The sequence below is a fragment of the Camelina sativa genome, chromosome 12 (assembly GCF_030686135.1).
Source record: "Camelina sativa cultivar CO46 ecotype springtype chromosome 12, ASM3068613v1".
Lineage (NCBI taxonomy): Eukaryota > Viridiplantae > Streptophyta > Magnoliopsida > Brassicales > Brassicaceae > Camelina > Camelina sativa.
In genome coordinates, this window is record NC_141891.1 from 27716877 (window position 1) to 27732569 (window position 15693).

Sequence of the window (15693 nt, forward strand, 5' to 3'; positions counted from 1 at the left end):
TCTTCAATCCAAACGGCATGACTCTGTAACAGAAGGTGCCTTGCTCGGTGATGAAAGCAGTCTTCTCACGGTCGTCTTTGTGCATCATTATCTGATTGTAACCTGAGAACGCATCCATAAAAGACAACAATTCGTTTCCAGCTGTAGCTTCGACGAGCTGATCAATGCGTGGAAGAGGAAAACTGTCTTTCGGACAAGCTTTGTTGAGGTCTGTGAAGTCTACGCAGACTCTCCATGTACCATTCTTCTTCTTAACAACGACGGGATTACTCAGCCAATCTGGATAACGAACCTTCGTGATTGATCCCGCATCAAGTAGCTTTCGTACCTCGTCATTGACCGCGATTGTGCGTTCTGCTCCCAGCTTTCGACGCTTTTGCTTGACGGGCTTGTAAGTCGGGTCGACGTTGAGCTCGTGGCTGGTAATGCTTGGATCGATTCCGGTCATATGATCTATCGTCCACGCGAATGTGGTTGCGTTTTTGCGCAAAAACTGGACGAGCTCGTCTCGCAGAGCCAATGGTAACTCGGCGCCTATTCCCACGCAGCGTTTGGGATCAGACAAATCGATGTTGACTTGGATTACAGACTCCTTAGGGGGAGGTGTGCGTGGGTCTCGCGGTGGAGTTGATTCAGCAATTACGAAAGCCCTTGCGTTGCGCATCTTTTTCTCAATGATAAAACAGGTCCGTGCCATCAGAGGGTCTCCGCACAGCGTATAAATTCCGTATGCATTTGGGAACTTAACACATTGATGATATGTAGAAGCAACAGCGCGCATCTTGTGGAGCCATGGTGTTCCCAGAATGACATTGTAGACGATGGGTTTGTCCACAATTGCAAAGTTGAAGCACTGCATTGTCCCGCCGACGTAGATTGGAAGCGTTATAGTTCCGACAGTCATGATGGTGTCTCCATCGAATCCCGTCAAAGGCTGCGTTTCATGGACTGTGTTGCGCAGATCAATCTCCATCTGGATTAGTACGTCCTTGAATATCACGTTGACCGAGCTTCCGGTGTCAATAAGGATTCTCGTCACTGAACTTTCTCCGATTACCATTTCTACGACAAGTGGGTCGTTGTTCGGACTAGCGTTGCGCGCGTCTTCTTCAGTAAACGTAATTGGTGCGGTAGATGTCTTGAACATGTTGCTGTGAGACAGCATGTTGCGCTTTGTTTCTGTTTCGCGACAGTAGGCTTGGATTGATCTAACAGAATTGCGGCATGTTGACAAGCCGCCCATAATCATGTTGATCCTTCGGCGAGGAGCTGGTGGTTCATCGTGCTCTTCTGCTTCGTGATTCCGTTTGTGCCCATGCTCGGTCATCCTGTGCGACCGCTTCCTCTTCGCGCCGTCTGTCGTGCTGCTGTTCGTCTCTTAGACAATACTGGTTATCTTTGTGTGTGACAACTTTTCTCCGCTCCCGTTCTACATCGACGTCACCTTTTTTGTACTTATTGAGAAGCAGCATTTGAAGTGTTTTGCACTCCTCAGTCGAATGTCCGTTGAACCTGTGGAACTTGCAGTACGGTCGCTTGCCTTTGAAGCCGGGATTATCGGATTCGCTGTTCCATTTGTTCCAAGACTTGTTCGGTTGTTCTTTTCCGTCAATAGCAAACATCGTCGCTTTTCTTCCTTTCTCGGCTCGGGCATAGTCCTTGTTGTAGTGTTGGCGTGGTTCGTGGTACTCATCTACGGTCTTTCCTTTTGAGTCTGGAACCTTTTCAGATGCTTTTTCGGTTGTACCAGGTTGATCTGGGTTCCTCTTACCTCTGTCTTCTTCGACTAGGATATATCGGTTGGCGCGTGCGAGTATTTCCCCCAAGCTTGTAACAGGCAAGATTGTTAGATCGTCCTTGAACCTGGTTCCCCGAGCGAGCGCATTTTTTAGTGCGCCGATTGCTGATTCGTCACTTATAGATAGTCGGGACACGACATCCTTAAATCTATCCATGAAAGCCCGTAGTGACTCGTCTCGTTTCTGATACATCCTCCATAGATCGGCATTCGACGCGGGTGTGCGCATGAAGCACTGGTGATGCTGAAGGAATGCGCTTGTTAGTGCTTCGTATCCATCGATTGAGTTGGCCTCGAGTCTTGAAAACCAATTTAGCGCTTCGCCGGAAAGACTCTCGACAAGCAGCTGACAGCTCCCTGCATCTGCTTCCTCAGGTGAAAAATACGATCGACTGATGTGTATTGTCATTGACTTCAGGAAGACGGTGGGGTCGCCTTTTCCATCGTATGGAATTGGTCTGTTCTTGCTATTGTCAGGGTTGTGCTTGACTCTAACTCCTGAAACCCTTGCAGTGAAAGGTGAACGCCTTGCTTCTGCTAGCACGGTTTCTAGCTCTGGTGCTGCACTCGTCGCTCGGTGCATCTGAGTCGTAAGTGTTTGCAGCTGAGCTTGCATCTGCTGAAGTTCTTGCCGTAGCGCGTGATTCTCAGCATTCTCGGAGCGACTTGGATCAGCACGCTGATCTGCGGAGACTTGACTGGCCTGAAAATGTACCCTTGGCTGCTCGCCATTGGGTCCGATGATGATCGACGAGAGACGGGGCCTTCCATTGGCGTTGTGCTCAGCTCTCGGTATGTTAGCGGTGTAATGGTTAGCTTGCGGAGCATAGAGGTCAGCTCGCGGAGCGTGGAGGTCAGCTCGCGGAGCGTTGAAGTCAGCTCGCGGAGCATTGAGGTCAGCTCGCGGAGCGTTGAGGTCAGTTCGCGGAGCGTTGAGGTCAGCTCGCGGAGTGCGTGGTGCCAATGCGTCATCCTCCTGTCACCGATGATGCCTTGCATGGTCATTTCGTCCTTGCGATTCTATCTGCGCCGCTTGACCGCTCATCTTATCCAAGGTTCTTCGTACAGCTTCGTTAAGTGCGGCTTGAATGATTTTCAGGTGTCTGGACGATCGACGGGGGTAAATGTCGCGCGTAGTGCCCATATCTTCGCGGCCATTTGGAGCGTCTTCAACAGCTACTCGATCAGGAAGGATTGCTCCATTGGTTCCGCCATTTGTCGGAGCGACACGCGTAACGCCTACGGCTTCACGGTCGGTTGGATTGTCTCCAGTGGTATCACGAACAGGAAACGTAACGCCTGCGGCTACGCCATTGGTGTGAGCGAACGCGTAGTGCCTACGGCTGCGCGGTCAGTGTGTGTTGCGTCCTCGCCCGTTGCTGCTTCGGGCCTGTTGACGCCTTGGAGTTGGTTGGTCCTCGCACGGGTTATTAAGCTTCCACTCTCTATCAAAGATCTTATTATTAGCCAAAAAGAATCCGTCATTAAATACAATCTCTAGCTTTCTACTTATACTACTGTGAGCCTTTAATGCGAATCCATTTACTCCGACAATCTCGCGTGGGATTTATGGCTTACATCTAACAAAATCTTGATTACTTTTCCGAGCTCCAAGGTGATTGATGCGCTCTTTGCTAGTTCGGCACGGTTTCGGCTCACTTCCCCTAGTTGGGCCTTATGGCCTTAATGGACCGGGCTGCTTTCTAATTCCAACCCAAGCCGTTCGTCTCGGAAACATTTGTTTTAGACGAGGTGATTCACCGTGGTACCAACAATTGTCTAGAATTTGTAGCTTGTGTAGAACGTTAGACACACACTTTTCCTTTATTAATTAAATAATATCTATCATTTTCAAAATTTGAGTCATAACATATGCAGAAAAATAGACTTTAATTAACTTTATGTATTATATAGTGATTATAAAAAATAATGAGTGAATACTACTTTTGAATTTTAACAAAATATTTTAATTATCTGTTATCCACATATTATCAATAGTGAAACGTTGTGTAATTATATTATAAATGTGCGACAAGAAAGTTCATCTGCGACAAGTTCCCGTATATGGATAAGCTCGGGCTCGCACGGAAGGCAAAGCAAACCAAATCCTGCGAGATTTGTACAAATATATTGGAGGAGTCTAGCTTCACATCTGCTCCATCAAAATGCATAGTAATGACTGGTACTTTCAGATCAGAGGTTGCGCTGTAACACAGACTTAAACCTTCCTGTGGATTCTTCTGCTTCTCAGCATCGATTGAGGACGCAACCGCATCCTCGAGCTCCTTGTAAAATTCGGTCGGTAACAACGTCATAGTTGTGCCGGAATCGATAATGATGTTTCCCTCGCCGCTTCCAGAGCCTTGGAATGGAAGTTTCTTGCTTCCCACGCTAATGGCTTCTAGGGTTAGGTAATAGAAGGTCTCTGGAGACTTGGCGATCAAAGGAGTTGAAACAACTCCGGTTCCCGAGACGTCGGCATTGGTTCCGAAGTTGATCTTGCTCGTTTTATCAGTTTCAGAAGAGAAAGGGACCAAGCAGTATGAGAATTTACCGTTGATCGAGTCACCGAGTTGAGTAACGAGCGAAACCGCACCACCACCAAGTCCGATGATTCCAGAGCCCTTTTCGTTAAACGTTCCAGCGTTGTTGTGACCACAGCCGATGATTACATTCTTAAGCTGCACGGGGCGGTTATTGGTGGAGCCTAACGTTAAGGTGTCTGCGGCAAGGTTACCCTTTGTGTATGACTGATCCCCGTAAGACATGGAGTAAGAGCAAGTTCTGCCATCTGTGGAACAGGAGGCGTGATTTTCAAGAGCACTACATTGGCTTGAGGAGCAAGCAACGTCTTTGTATGTGGACGACGCTATAGGGTCAAAGAGAGGATCGTCTTGAGTGTAACAATCATCACAAGGTTTGCACTGCGTCCAGAGGAGATCACTTCCGGTGTCAGCGATGGCCATGATCGGAAAAGGAGGTGTCCCAAGGGATACATTCATGAGATATTCACCGCCATTTGAGGTGATCTCAGTTTGTGGTGAGTTAAGTGATACATCCTCAGTGAAATGAAAAACGCGGTTAACAGATCGGTGGATAGCGTTTCTCAACCGCTGGGAAGGGGTTTCCGTCGGGTTATAGAAAGGCGATTTAGGAGAATCGCGATGGATCAGATCGGCGGTGAAGCCTAGTTTTGGTTTGGCATTAGCGTTTGAGAGAAAAGGTGAGGAGAGTAAACAAAGAGACAAGAGAACTGAAGAGAATAGGGAGGCCATTTTCTTGATTGGTAGTTTCAGTGAATGGTGAGGTTTTTACTTTTGACAAAATAATGAGTTGATATTTATAAGGTTAATGAGATGGTGGTAATCAATATATACATTTTTGGAGACATGTATAAAATAAATCTTGGAGTTGCAACCTATTTACAAGCATGCCACTAGCATTAATTATTAATTTATTTTTCATTTAATTTATTAATATTAAATTTCAATTTTTGGAAACAAGATTTCTCATCCTAACAAAATTTCCAAAACAATAGAAACCACTCCCTTTCACATTAAATATTAAATTTAAAATAAATTTAATTAATATTAATTTTCCAATTTTACAAAACAATATTTGTAAGGTTGTACATTTTTAAAAATATAAATTAAACATTAGTTATATATATAGTTAATCTATAAAACAAATTATATTTTTTATTAAAAAATAGCCTCGCGGTACACCGCAGATGAATATCTAGTTGAATAGTACTCCCTCCGTTCTAATTTATTTGTCGTTCTAGGATTTAATTTTTATTTCATATTAGTTGTCGTTTTAGATTTTCAATGCAGATGTTTGATGAATATTCCAATCTTATCCCTGCTGTTTTAAAGTTTCAACCAATGAAAAAATTATTAAAATATATTAATGAAGGGTAAAACATAAAATTTAATAGTTTCCTTAATCTGTGTGCAAAAACCTTAAACGACAGTTAAACTAGAACGGAGGGAGTAATAAATAGTGAGATTCTTACGTTTTGAGTATGTTATCTTTTTTTTTTTGACAATTTTGAGTATGTTATTTTCAAATTGATTTATCATTTGTTATCTTTTTTTTTTTTTTTACAATTTTGAGTATGTTATCTTCAAATTGATTTATCGTTTGTTATCTCTTTTTTTTGACAATTTTGAGTATGTTATCTTCAAATTAATTTATCATTTGTGTTTAAGAATCTGACAGATAATAAACAACAACAAACTGAAGATTTTCTACATTTATTGAATATATATTTTATTCTTCTTCGAATCCAGATTCTTCTTTAAAGCATTCAGCGAAAATAATTGAAAATTTTAATATTATGATATTTCATGATCTTCTAATTTTCATGAATCATTCAGCTCGATATATGTACAACGTATGATTTTAATTTTATGAAATTTGATGCGTGTAAGTATAGATATCCATTTACTAGATGATAAAACGTGTTATATTCAAAAGACAATTAACTTTGACAGATTTATTTTTAGTATTCTAAATTTTAAAAATGGATATAAATTCTAACTTTTACATTGGATATAAATTTAAAATTTTAAGAAAAATGAAGCTAAATCAGTATTTGTAAACAATTAAATATCAGTATACATTATGAGAATACTTATATAATAAAAATATATCATGTTATATTTTTATTAACACGATTTTCATAATAGCACGTGTTGTATTCGATGACAGTTTATTTTGTGGGTTTATTACAATTATTACATGTATATGTTACACGATAACACTTAATCTTTCTCTAATGGTTCGTGATTTGAAACATCCCACCAAATTTGCTTGATCATTAAAAAATATATTTTCATCAAATCTCGCATAAAAAAATTTCCCTTAAATATTTACAGAATTACGATTCTAATCATAAAGATGTCTAACATGCAAACCCGTTTGTGTTACAGAAAATGCATGTTTATCATAGGAATGTCATATATTTAAAATTGTCTGTAATCATTACTCTTTAGTATTGCGAAGAGAGTTACGACCTGGAATCTCAGCCTAGACAAAAACAGCTAACTAAATAACTGACTGAACCGAACCGAATAACATTTGAACTGTATCCAGATCAAAATTTATAAAATATAGTCGAATGGTTAGTAAATTTTTCTATTTAAACTAACCAAAACAAAACCGATAATATCCAAAACCTAGATGATACCTAAAAATAATAGATCTAGTACCTTTTTGTGCAAACAGATCTAATACCTAAAACTGTAATTATAAACACAAAAATATTAATTATCTTTTAGATTCAAAAAGAAAAAGGAAATACTTAAAATAATCAACATATCCAAATGTTGTTAGATATATTTCTCAAATTGAATTATCTATACTAGTATTTTTGCAGCAGTTTTTGCTCAAAAATACTCTTTGGAAAGTTTTTACATTTAATGTATTGACTTTAATAATAGTTACCAAAACTTCAAAATTAATTATAGGTAGAATTTAAAAAAATAAGGAAATCTTTCTACCTTATTCAAACATAAATATATGATTCCCTTTAATTTTTTTTTGAATTTATATTTAAATTATCTTGAATTATTCTATAACACATTTTGTTAATAAAAATTGTGATTTTTTCCTGCATATGATGTAATACAAAATTTAAAAAACGGATATATATTACTCAATAGATGAATAAAAAATACGGGTATAATACCCCACATCGTCTAAAAAAATTGGGAAATGGTTCATAGCCATACTATAAAAGAGACCAAAATGATTCCGAATACAAATGAGTAGAAAACTTGATTTATCAGACATTTAAACTTTAAAAACTTTTATTTGGTTTATACCGGTTCTTTATTTTAAAGATTTTTAAAAGATTAAATATGAAAAATATTTAAAACTTTTAATAATTTAAATATGATAAGTATTATACCGTAGATACACAATAAATATTAGAAATTAAGATGATATACTGTGAATTAAAATATCTCGGGACAGAGTAATATAGCAGGACAGGTTTAATCGATATTTATATAAATTTTAAAAATATCATTAATTCGGTGTTACATGGGTAAAACATCATTTCATTATTTTGTTAACACTGTCGGTATCAGAGAATAGACATATCTAATTAAATTGATTCAATAAATATTATGTAAAAAATAAATTATATTGCGGTATTATATGGTTTATTTAACAATTATAATATAATTATAACATATTTAACCAACAAATACAACTTATAATTTAAATATTTTAGTTATAAATAATTTTTTCCCGCGGTGTACCGCGGGTCCTAATCTAGTTCTTTTGCAAAATAGAATCACATCTTGGGTTAGCACTCCATTGTCACCAATCCTTTCGTTTAACCCGATTTGTTTTTCTCTACCCTTGAACCCAAACTTTTCTTTCAAACCTTGTTCTGAATTGTTGAGTGAGGGTTTTTTCATTGTACTATAGGTTGTGAAACCTTGAGAGTATTGAGAACGACAAAGAACTGCCTCTTGATTTAGCTAACTTAGAATTTGAACTAGCTGATAGATTCGGTTTTGAAAGATAGGTGGTTAACGTGTTTATTTGGGTTGGGTTGAGAATTAAAAAAAAAAAAAAAGAAGTCCCTAAAGTTAGAATCAAGTAGCTCTAAGTCTCTTAGTAAAAAAAGGATCTTGCTAGTCCTCTAGAAAAAGAAGAAAGAAAAAAATATAAATAAGAATATTATTAGGAGCTTACCAAAGAAAGTAAAAGAAAAAAAAAGAGAGAGAGCTAGATGTTTAAAGCTTAGACCTTAGGAATTACAAAAAAAAAAAAGTTCAAATCAAGGGTGTGGGTAGTTTTACTCTAGGAGATTTGATAAAAAAAAAGATGAATGAGTAAAGGGTAGATTATCAAGAGTTTGTATGCCCAAATTGTTCTCAATTTTAGATAGTTTTCACAACTTTCTAGCATTCCTTCTTTTGAGAGAAAACCACCAGAAGAATTTGTTTGAAACTACCTTACCAAAAAGTCTTACCCTTGAAACCGATTGAGTTTGATTCACCTCCCATTTGCAAGAATTCGCCAAACACTTAAATGAATGTGAAAGAGATGTTACCAAGCGTCGATAGCTCAATTGGTAAAGACTCTCTGGCAAAGTCTAGAGGTCGCTGGTTCGAGGGAAGGCGCTTGGGAGGGGACCATATAAAATGCTCTGGTCCTTGGTCCGAGAGGATGTACGGGCCTAGGCCGAGATGTTCTTTACTTTTAGGTGGAGGTTGAACTAGATCGATGCATGGTATTAAGCATAGAAAAATATTTGTAAATATGTTGATTGATCTTAGCACCATTAAACTATCTTTAAGTACTATAGCTTGAATCATTCGCTTAGCATGAAGGTTATGAGTCCCCGTTTTTTAAACTGCACCTTCCTACTTCCTTGCTAGAGGACTAACAATATTTAAGTTTGGGGGTCTGATAACTCTCTAATTTACATGTTTTTAGCATCTTTTTTGTTCATATTTTGCATTGTTTATACCCTTACCTTAGCATTTTTAGGTCATTAACTGTAGGAATTCACATTTAGGCCATTTAGGGTGTTGCATTCTTGCATTTGCATACTGTGGATGAAAACAGGTGCTTTAGAGCCTAAAATAAGGAGAAACAAGGACAAATCTGAGCATGTACCCGAAGGAGCCATTGACCTGGAAGAACAGTCCAAACCCAACACAATCGAGGAGGATCTAAGAGCAGGATAAACAACCCGAAGATCTACCCGAGGAGTAACCCGACCTTATCCTCGTGCACCCCATCAAGTAGACCCTCGGGTAGGACTGGGAAGCTAGGTCAAAGGGGTTTCCATATATAAAACTCTCCCTCTTCTTCCTCGCAAACGAGCACGCCACAGACCCTCAAACCAGAGAACGAGAGCTTCTGAGAGAGATCTAGAGCGACTCAAACATTTTTCCACTTTTGTTAGGATTTATTTTATATCTTTTTGTTTTTTCTTTATATTTCTACTTTGTACTCTTTATTCACTAATCTATCTTTCAATACAATGCAATTTTCGTTTATCTTTGTTTCTATGTCTTTTGCAATAATTTCCGAGTAGTGTAGTAAAGTTTCTAGGGATGGGATAGATGATTTTGAGTTCTTGATCGGTTAGGATGTCTTAGTTTGATTGTTTATCTTTTACAAATTTTCTTCTAGATTGGTGTTCTTAATGCTGTCAACAAACCGAGAGGGTGAGATTAGATCTAGGGTGTTTTACCATCGAGAGGTGTAGATGAAATGCTTGAATCAACCAATGCTAGAGATTTACTCACAAAGCCTAAGAGATTAGATGAGTTAGGGGTTTATTGACAATAATGAATCGGTTCATATTGCCTGCTTGGTCATGTTTCTCCAACGAGAGTTGGGTAGGGGAGTGATCAAGGTTGATTGTTTCTATCACGAGAGTGTTTTAACAAGATTTTAGAGATTCATTGTCTAGGGAATATTTGTTTGAGGCATGTAAGACATCTGTATTGGTCAGGAACACTTAGGAGTCTATTACCCCATCCTTAGAAGCTTTTGTATTTTAATTGTTTGCATTTTTATTCATCACTCGATCCTTTACCCGAACAGGTACATGATCACCTACTTCGAGTAACCCCTCGAGTTGTTCATACCTTCCTTGTTTACTCGATCACCCCACCCGATCATGTACTCGAATGCTTGCATCAAGTGCTTAGGTCGTGTGGTTTCTTGTTTATATTCTTTCTTTCATTATTTTAGGATTGTTAGGCAAAACCCCACTATTGCTTGGCTTGACTTGCTTGCTTCTGATTGCATCCTATCTGCTAGCATAACAACCATTTAGATTGATAACCCTTTGTACTACAACTGCGTATGGAATTTGATACCCTAGGTGAAAATCTTGTTATCAATTTGGCACCGTTGCCATTTGGTTGAAATTTATTTTGCTACGTTTAGGATTTCGGCACTTGCTAGATCAAGTTCTCTTATCTAATTTGGTTTGGAATCTGACTTGTTTGCTTTCGTGTTCGTCTGTTTTGCATTTCAGGTACAACCCAAGCACCCACCCGACCCATCACTTGATCACGTGGATCGAGTTGACCCTCATGTACACACTCGGTCACCTACTTGTGCATGCGAACGCGATCCAAGGGTAGCTAAAACTTGAGTTCTTTCATCGACAACATCGAAAGACCAAGGTTACTTCGTCCACAACAAGTTCAACAACCGCAACCAGCAACAATTGAGGAGACAATGAACAACCAGAACGGTCCACCTGCTCCTCAAGCAAGGACCAACATAGGAGCAGGGGATGCTCCATCTACTCATACTCAAAGGAATGGCATTGTGCCACCTGTTGTTCAGAACAACAATTTGAGATCAAGAGTAGTCTCATCCAGATGATACAAAGCAATAAGTTTCATGGATTGCCAATGGAGGATCCATTGGATCATCTGGATGAATTTGATAGGCTATGTAGCCTCACCAAGATAAATGGAGTTAGTGAGGATGGATTCAAACTCCGGCTTTTCCCATTTTCTTTGGGAGACAAAGCGCACCTCTGGGAAAATTCACTCCCCAAGGAGTCCATCACCACCTGGGAAGCATGCAAGAAGGTGTTTCTAACCAAATTCTTCTGCAACTCCAGAATCGCAAGGCTGCGGAATGACATTTCCAGCTTTGTTCAGAAGTACAATGAGACGTTCAGTGAAGCTTGGGAACATTTCAAGGGATACACTACCAGATGTCCTCATCATGGCTTCAGCAATGCTTCATTGCTAAGTACACTTTACAGAGGAGTGGTCCCCAAGATACGGATGTGCTGGACACCGCAACCAATGGTAACTTCCTCAACAAGGATGTTGATGAAGGTTGGGACCTAGTGGAGAACTTGGCTTAATCTGATGGGCATTATAATGAGGAGTACGATCGCAATGTGCGATCTACTGAAGAGGAAGATGCCAAGTACAAGAGGGACATGAAAGCCCTCATTGACAAGCTCGATAAGCTCCTCAACCAGCGGCAACATGTTCATACAATATCAGAGGAAGAGCAGTTTTTACAACATGATGGGGAGAATGCTCAGCTAGAGGATGTGAACTACAACAACAACCAAGGAGGTTACAACAAAGGGTACAACAATTACAAGTTGAATTTGAATCTCTTTTACCGTAACCCGAATATAGCCAATCCTCAAGACCAAATCTACCCATCAGCAGTTCGAGGGAACCAGGTCCAACATAAGCCTTTTGTTCAATAAAATCAAGGCTATGCTCCTAAGCAGCAGTATTGATAACTCTCAAATTTATATGTTTTTAGCATCCTTTTTGTCCATATTTGTCATTGTTCATACCCCTAAGTTAGCATTTTTATATCATTAACTGTTGGAATTCACTTTTAGACCATTTAGGGTGTTGCATTTCTGTATTTGCATATTTTGGATGAAAACAGGTGCTAAAGAGCCAAAAATGGGGGAAAACAAGGACAACCCGAACATGTACCCGAATGAGCCATCGAGCTGCAAGAACAAGTCTGAAGCCCAACACGATCGAGGAGGATCCAAGAGCATGAAGAACAACCCGAAGATCTACCCGAGGAGTAACCCGACTTCACCCTTGTGTACTCCATCGAGTAGACCATCAGGCAGGTCTGGGAAGCTAGGTCAAAAGGGTTTCCATATATAAAACCCCTCTTCCCCTAGCTCACAAACGAGCACGCCGCAGACCCTCAAACCAGAGAGTGAGAGCTTCTGTGAGAGAACTGAGCGACTCAAACATTTTTCCTTTTGCTTTTACATTTTCTTTCATAGTTTCTATAGTTTTTCTTAGATCTCTATCTTGTACTCTTTCTACTCTATCTTTACCGTTTAATACAATGCAATTTTCATTTATTTTCGTTGTTATGTTTCTTGTGATTATGTTCGAGTAGTGTAGTAAAGTTTCTAGGGATGGGATAGATGATTTTGTTGATCGGTTAAGATGCCTTAGTTTGATTGTATATTTTTGATAGATTTCCTTCTAGGTTGGTGTTCTTAATGCTGTCAACAGACCGAGAGGTTGAGATTAGATCTAGGGCATTCTACCAATGCTATGGACCGAGAGGAGTAGTTGAGATGCTTGATTTAACCAATGCTAGAGGTTTACTTGACTCTGAGTAAGAGATTAGATGAGTTTAAGTTTACTGACAATAATGAATCGGTTTTAATGCATGCTTGGTCATATTGCTAGTGCGAGAGTGTGGTAAGTGATCAAGGTTGATTGTTGCCAGTGCGAGAGTGTGTTGACAAAGTTTTAGAGATTCATTGTCTAGGAAATAATTGCTTGAGGCATGTAAGGCATCTGTACTGGTCAAGAATACTTAGGATTCGATTACCCCATCCTTAGGAGCTTTCGTATTTTATTTGTTTGCATTTTCTTTACTTACTCGACCAATTACCCGATACCCTCACTGTGAGACCATGAAGCAGTTGGGTATAGCTATAGATGTTGAGTTTCTGTTCGACATGTGCCACCTGGGCCAGATGATGCGATCCCACCTTGAAGCATATGAGGAGGAGACGGTCAATTTCCTTTCAACCTTGAAGCTGCATTATTTCAAAAACCACCCAACCCTACTACCCGATGGGGGGATCGGGTTCATAACCTTCTCCATGAGGAACAAGGAGTACCGGCTCACTTTCAAAGAGATGGAGACGCTGTATGGGTTTAAAGATGGCAATGGAGAAGGAATGGAGGTTAGCAAGGCGGAAATAAGGTCCCTATGGCTGACAATATGAGACAAGCTCCCCTACAAGTCCACAAACTCCAAATCCACTCAAATAAGGAGCCCTGTCTTGAGGTATTTTCACAAGTCCCTCGCATGCACTCTTTTTGCTAGAAAAGAGACTGGGAATGTGAAAGATCATGAGCTCCAGCTGCTGGACATTGCTTTGTGTAGAGTTTTGGACAATGCTAGGGATGGTACACCACTAGTTGGAGATATTGCGGATACTAGTATGGTGTTTGTGCTACTCGATCAATTCCTCTATATGAAATCATGGGCAATGAAGAAAAGAGAAGGAGGCGGAGAGATCTCCATTGGAGGGCTAGTCACACCGATTCTAGTGGCTTGCGATGTGCCCTTGAAGGGAATGGTACACGACCCGAGATGGCTGGATGTAGACTACCTCGTGCTGGCGAGATTTTTGGCCTATGAGAGGCCTAATGACATGATGCTGTTCAAGTTCGTCCATCCAACCACCAGAGCTGCCCAAATGGTCCTACCTAATGTCATATGCACCAAGGTTCGGCTGGGAAACAACATTGACTTCGCACCACCTTTGGAGGAGCTGTAAAACCCGGAGGAGGAGTCCAAAGAAGAGAAGAGAGAGGAGATCGGGCAGAGACAGGGAGATAGCTTAGAGGATTTCAATTTTGAGGAGTATGTGTGCTCTCAAAAGCAACTGGTTGGAGTGAGGGAAGCTCACAAGAGGATCGGATGGCTGAAGAGGATGAACAAGTTCTTGGCGAATAAGGTAAAGGACCTGACTGGTTCGGTGAAGACTATGGGAGGTCAGATCAAGGAGCTGCAAGACAAGGCAAGCTGTGCCTCAACTCCTACCTCGGCACAAGCACCAACTTGGATGGGGAGAAGCGGACCGCTAGGAGGAACTCGAGGACTGCCACCTCCAGAACCTCACAGAGCATCATCATACGAGCCCCAAGCTGAGGAGAACATCACCCGACCTGAAGCATCGCGGAGAAGCCATTCAGACGCCTACTCGATGCCTAACTCGATGTGATACACAATGAACTATCTGATGGACCCATCGAGCACCCAATCGGGTGATTACGCAGGTATTTTCCCTCCGCCTTACCAGATGCCATTCACGATGTCGTACACGATGCATCCTGCGAGTGGATACACGGGTGATCATTTTGGACCTCTTCCGCCATTTTCGTCGTACTACCCGATGCCCTACCCGATGAGCTACGCGATCCCACCCTCGATCAACCCCTCGGATGCTGGTCCGAGTAAGTTGTCCGTGTGTATTTCTGAGCTCTCTGACGAGCAAACACCGGCACCTGCTGAAGCCGGAAACGACCCAGGCTACACGTTGGCGAGTATGGAGGCTGCTGTAACCTCCTTCTTCTCCAACCCATGAGGTACCAATTTCATCCACTCTTGTATATATCATTGCATTTAGTTTAATTCATTTTGTGTGATTCTTGGATTCTTTTTCCAACTTTTATTTACACAGGGATTGTGTAATTTAAGTTTGGGGGAGGGTCCTAGAATGTATTTAACATTGTGTTTTATTTTCTTATTTTTATTATTTCAAATTTTTGCATGCTAGTTTTATTCATTTGAGTCTGCATCTGTGTGCATTAAAAAACCAAAAAATTTTGAAAAATTAAAAAAAAAAAAGAGTGTTCATGTAGTTGCATTTACATATTAGGATTGAGTCTAGTTTGTTTCATATAGGATTGTTGCATATGCATCTTAGGGGACAATGATTAAAACTACCTTGTTTAAAATCAAACCTTAGGATTAAAGCTATAGCCCTTAATCACAGTTCATTGTTGCTAGATCAATCTTTGGAAAAAAAATGAAAAATCTTTGCTTAGACCCTTGTGTCGTTTGAATGCTTCCTCCAATTGCTTGAACATTAGAACATCTCTATATTATTGGATTTAATTTGAACTTTAATTGTCTTGCTTATAGAACTTGAAAACTTGCTCATGGTAACTCTAAACTCGGGTTAGCACTCCACTTTTTACCAATCTTTTCGTTTAACTCGATTCATTTGTCCTACCTATGAACCCAAACCTTTCTTTCAAACCTTGTTGTGAATTGTTGAGTGAGACCTCTTTCATTGTGCTATAGGTTGTGAAACCTTGAGAGTATTGAGAACGACAAAGAACTGGCTCTTGATTTAGCTAAGT

At 40.1% G+C, this 15693-nt stretch overlaps 1 protein-coding gene, 1 non-coding gene and 1 pseudogene across 3 annotated transcripts; all 3 read right to left on the reverse strand.

Moving 5' to 3' along the window:
* Nucleotides 1–1277: 1277 nt before the first annotated feature.
* On the reverse strand, nt 1278–2414 carry LOC147930949 (uncharacterized). The gene has a single exon (XM_087477103.1). The coding sequence runs from the start codon at nt 2412–2414 to the stop codon at nt 1278–1280; it is 1137 nt and encodes a 378-aa protein (XP_087333229.1).
* Nucleotides 2415–3816: 1402 nt separating this feature from the next.
* On the reverse strand, nt 3817–5119 carry LOC104773802 (aspartic proteinase CDR1 pseudogene; annotated as a pseudogene). Its single transcript, XR_015573698.1, has one exon. The product of XR_015573698.1 is annotated as an aspartic proteinase CDR1 pseudogene (transcript).
* Nucleotides 5120–11424: 6305 nt separating this feature from the next.
* LOC147930950 (small nucleolar RNA R71) lies at nt 11425–11531 on the reverse strand. Its single transcript, XR_015576809.1, has one exon. It is a non-coding gene; the product is annotated as a small nucleolar RNA R71 (small nucleolar RNA).
* Between the last annotated feature and the right edge of the window lie 4162 nt (nt 11532–15693).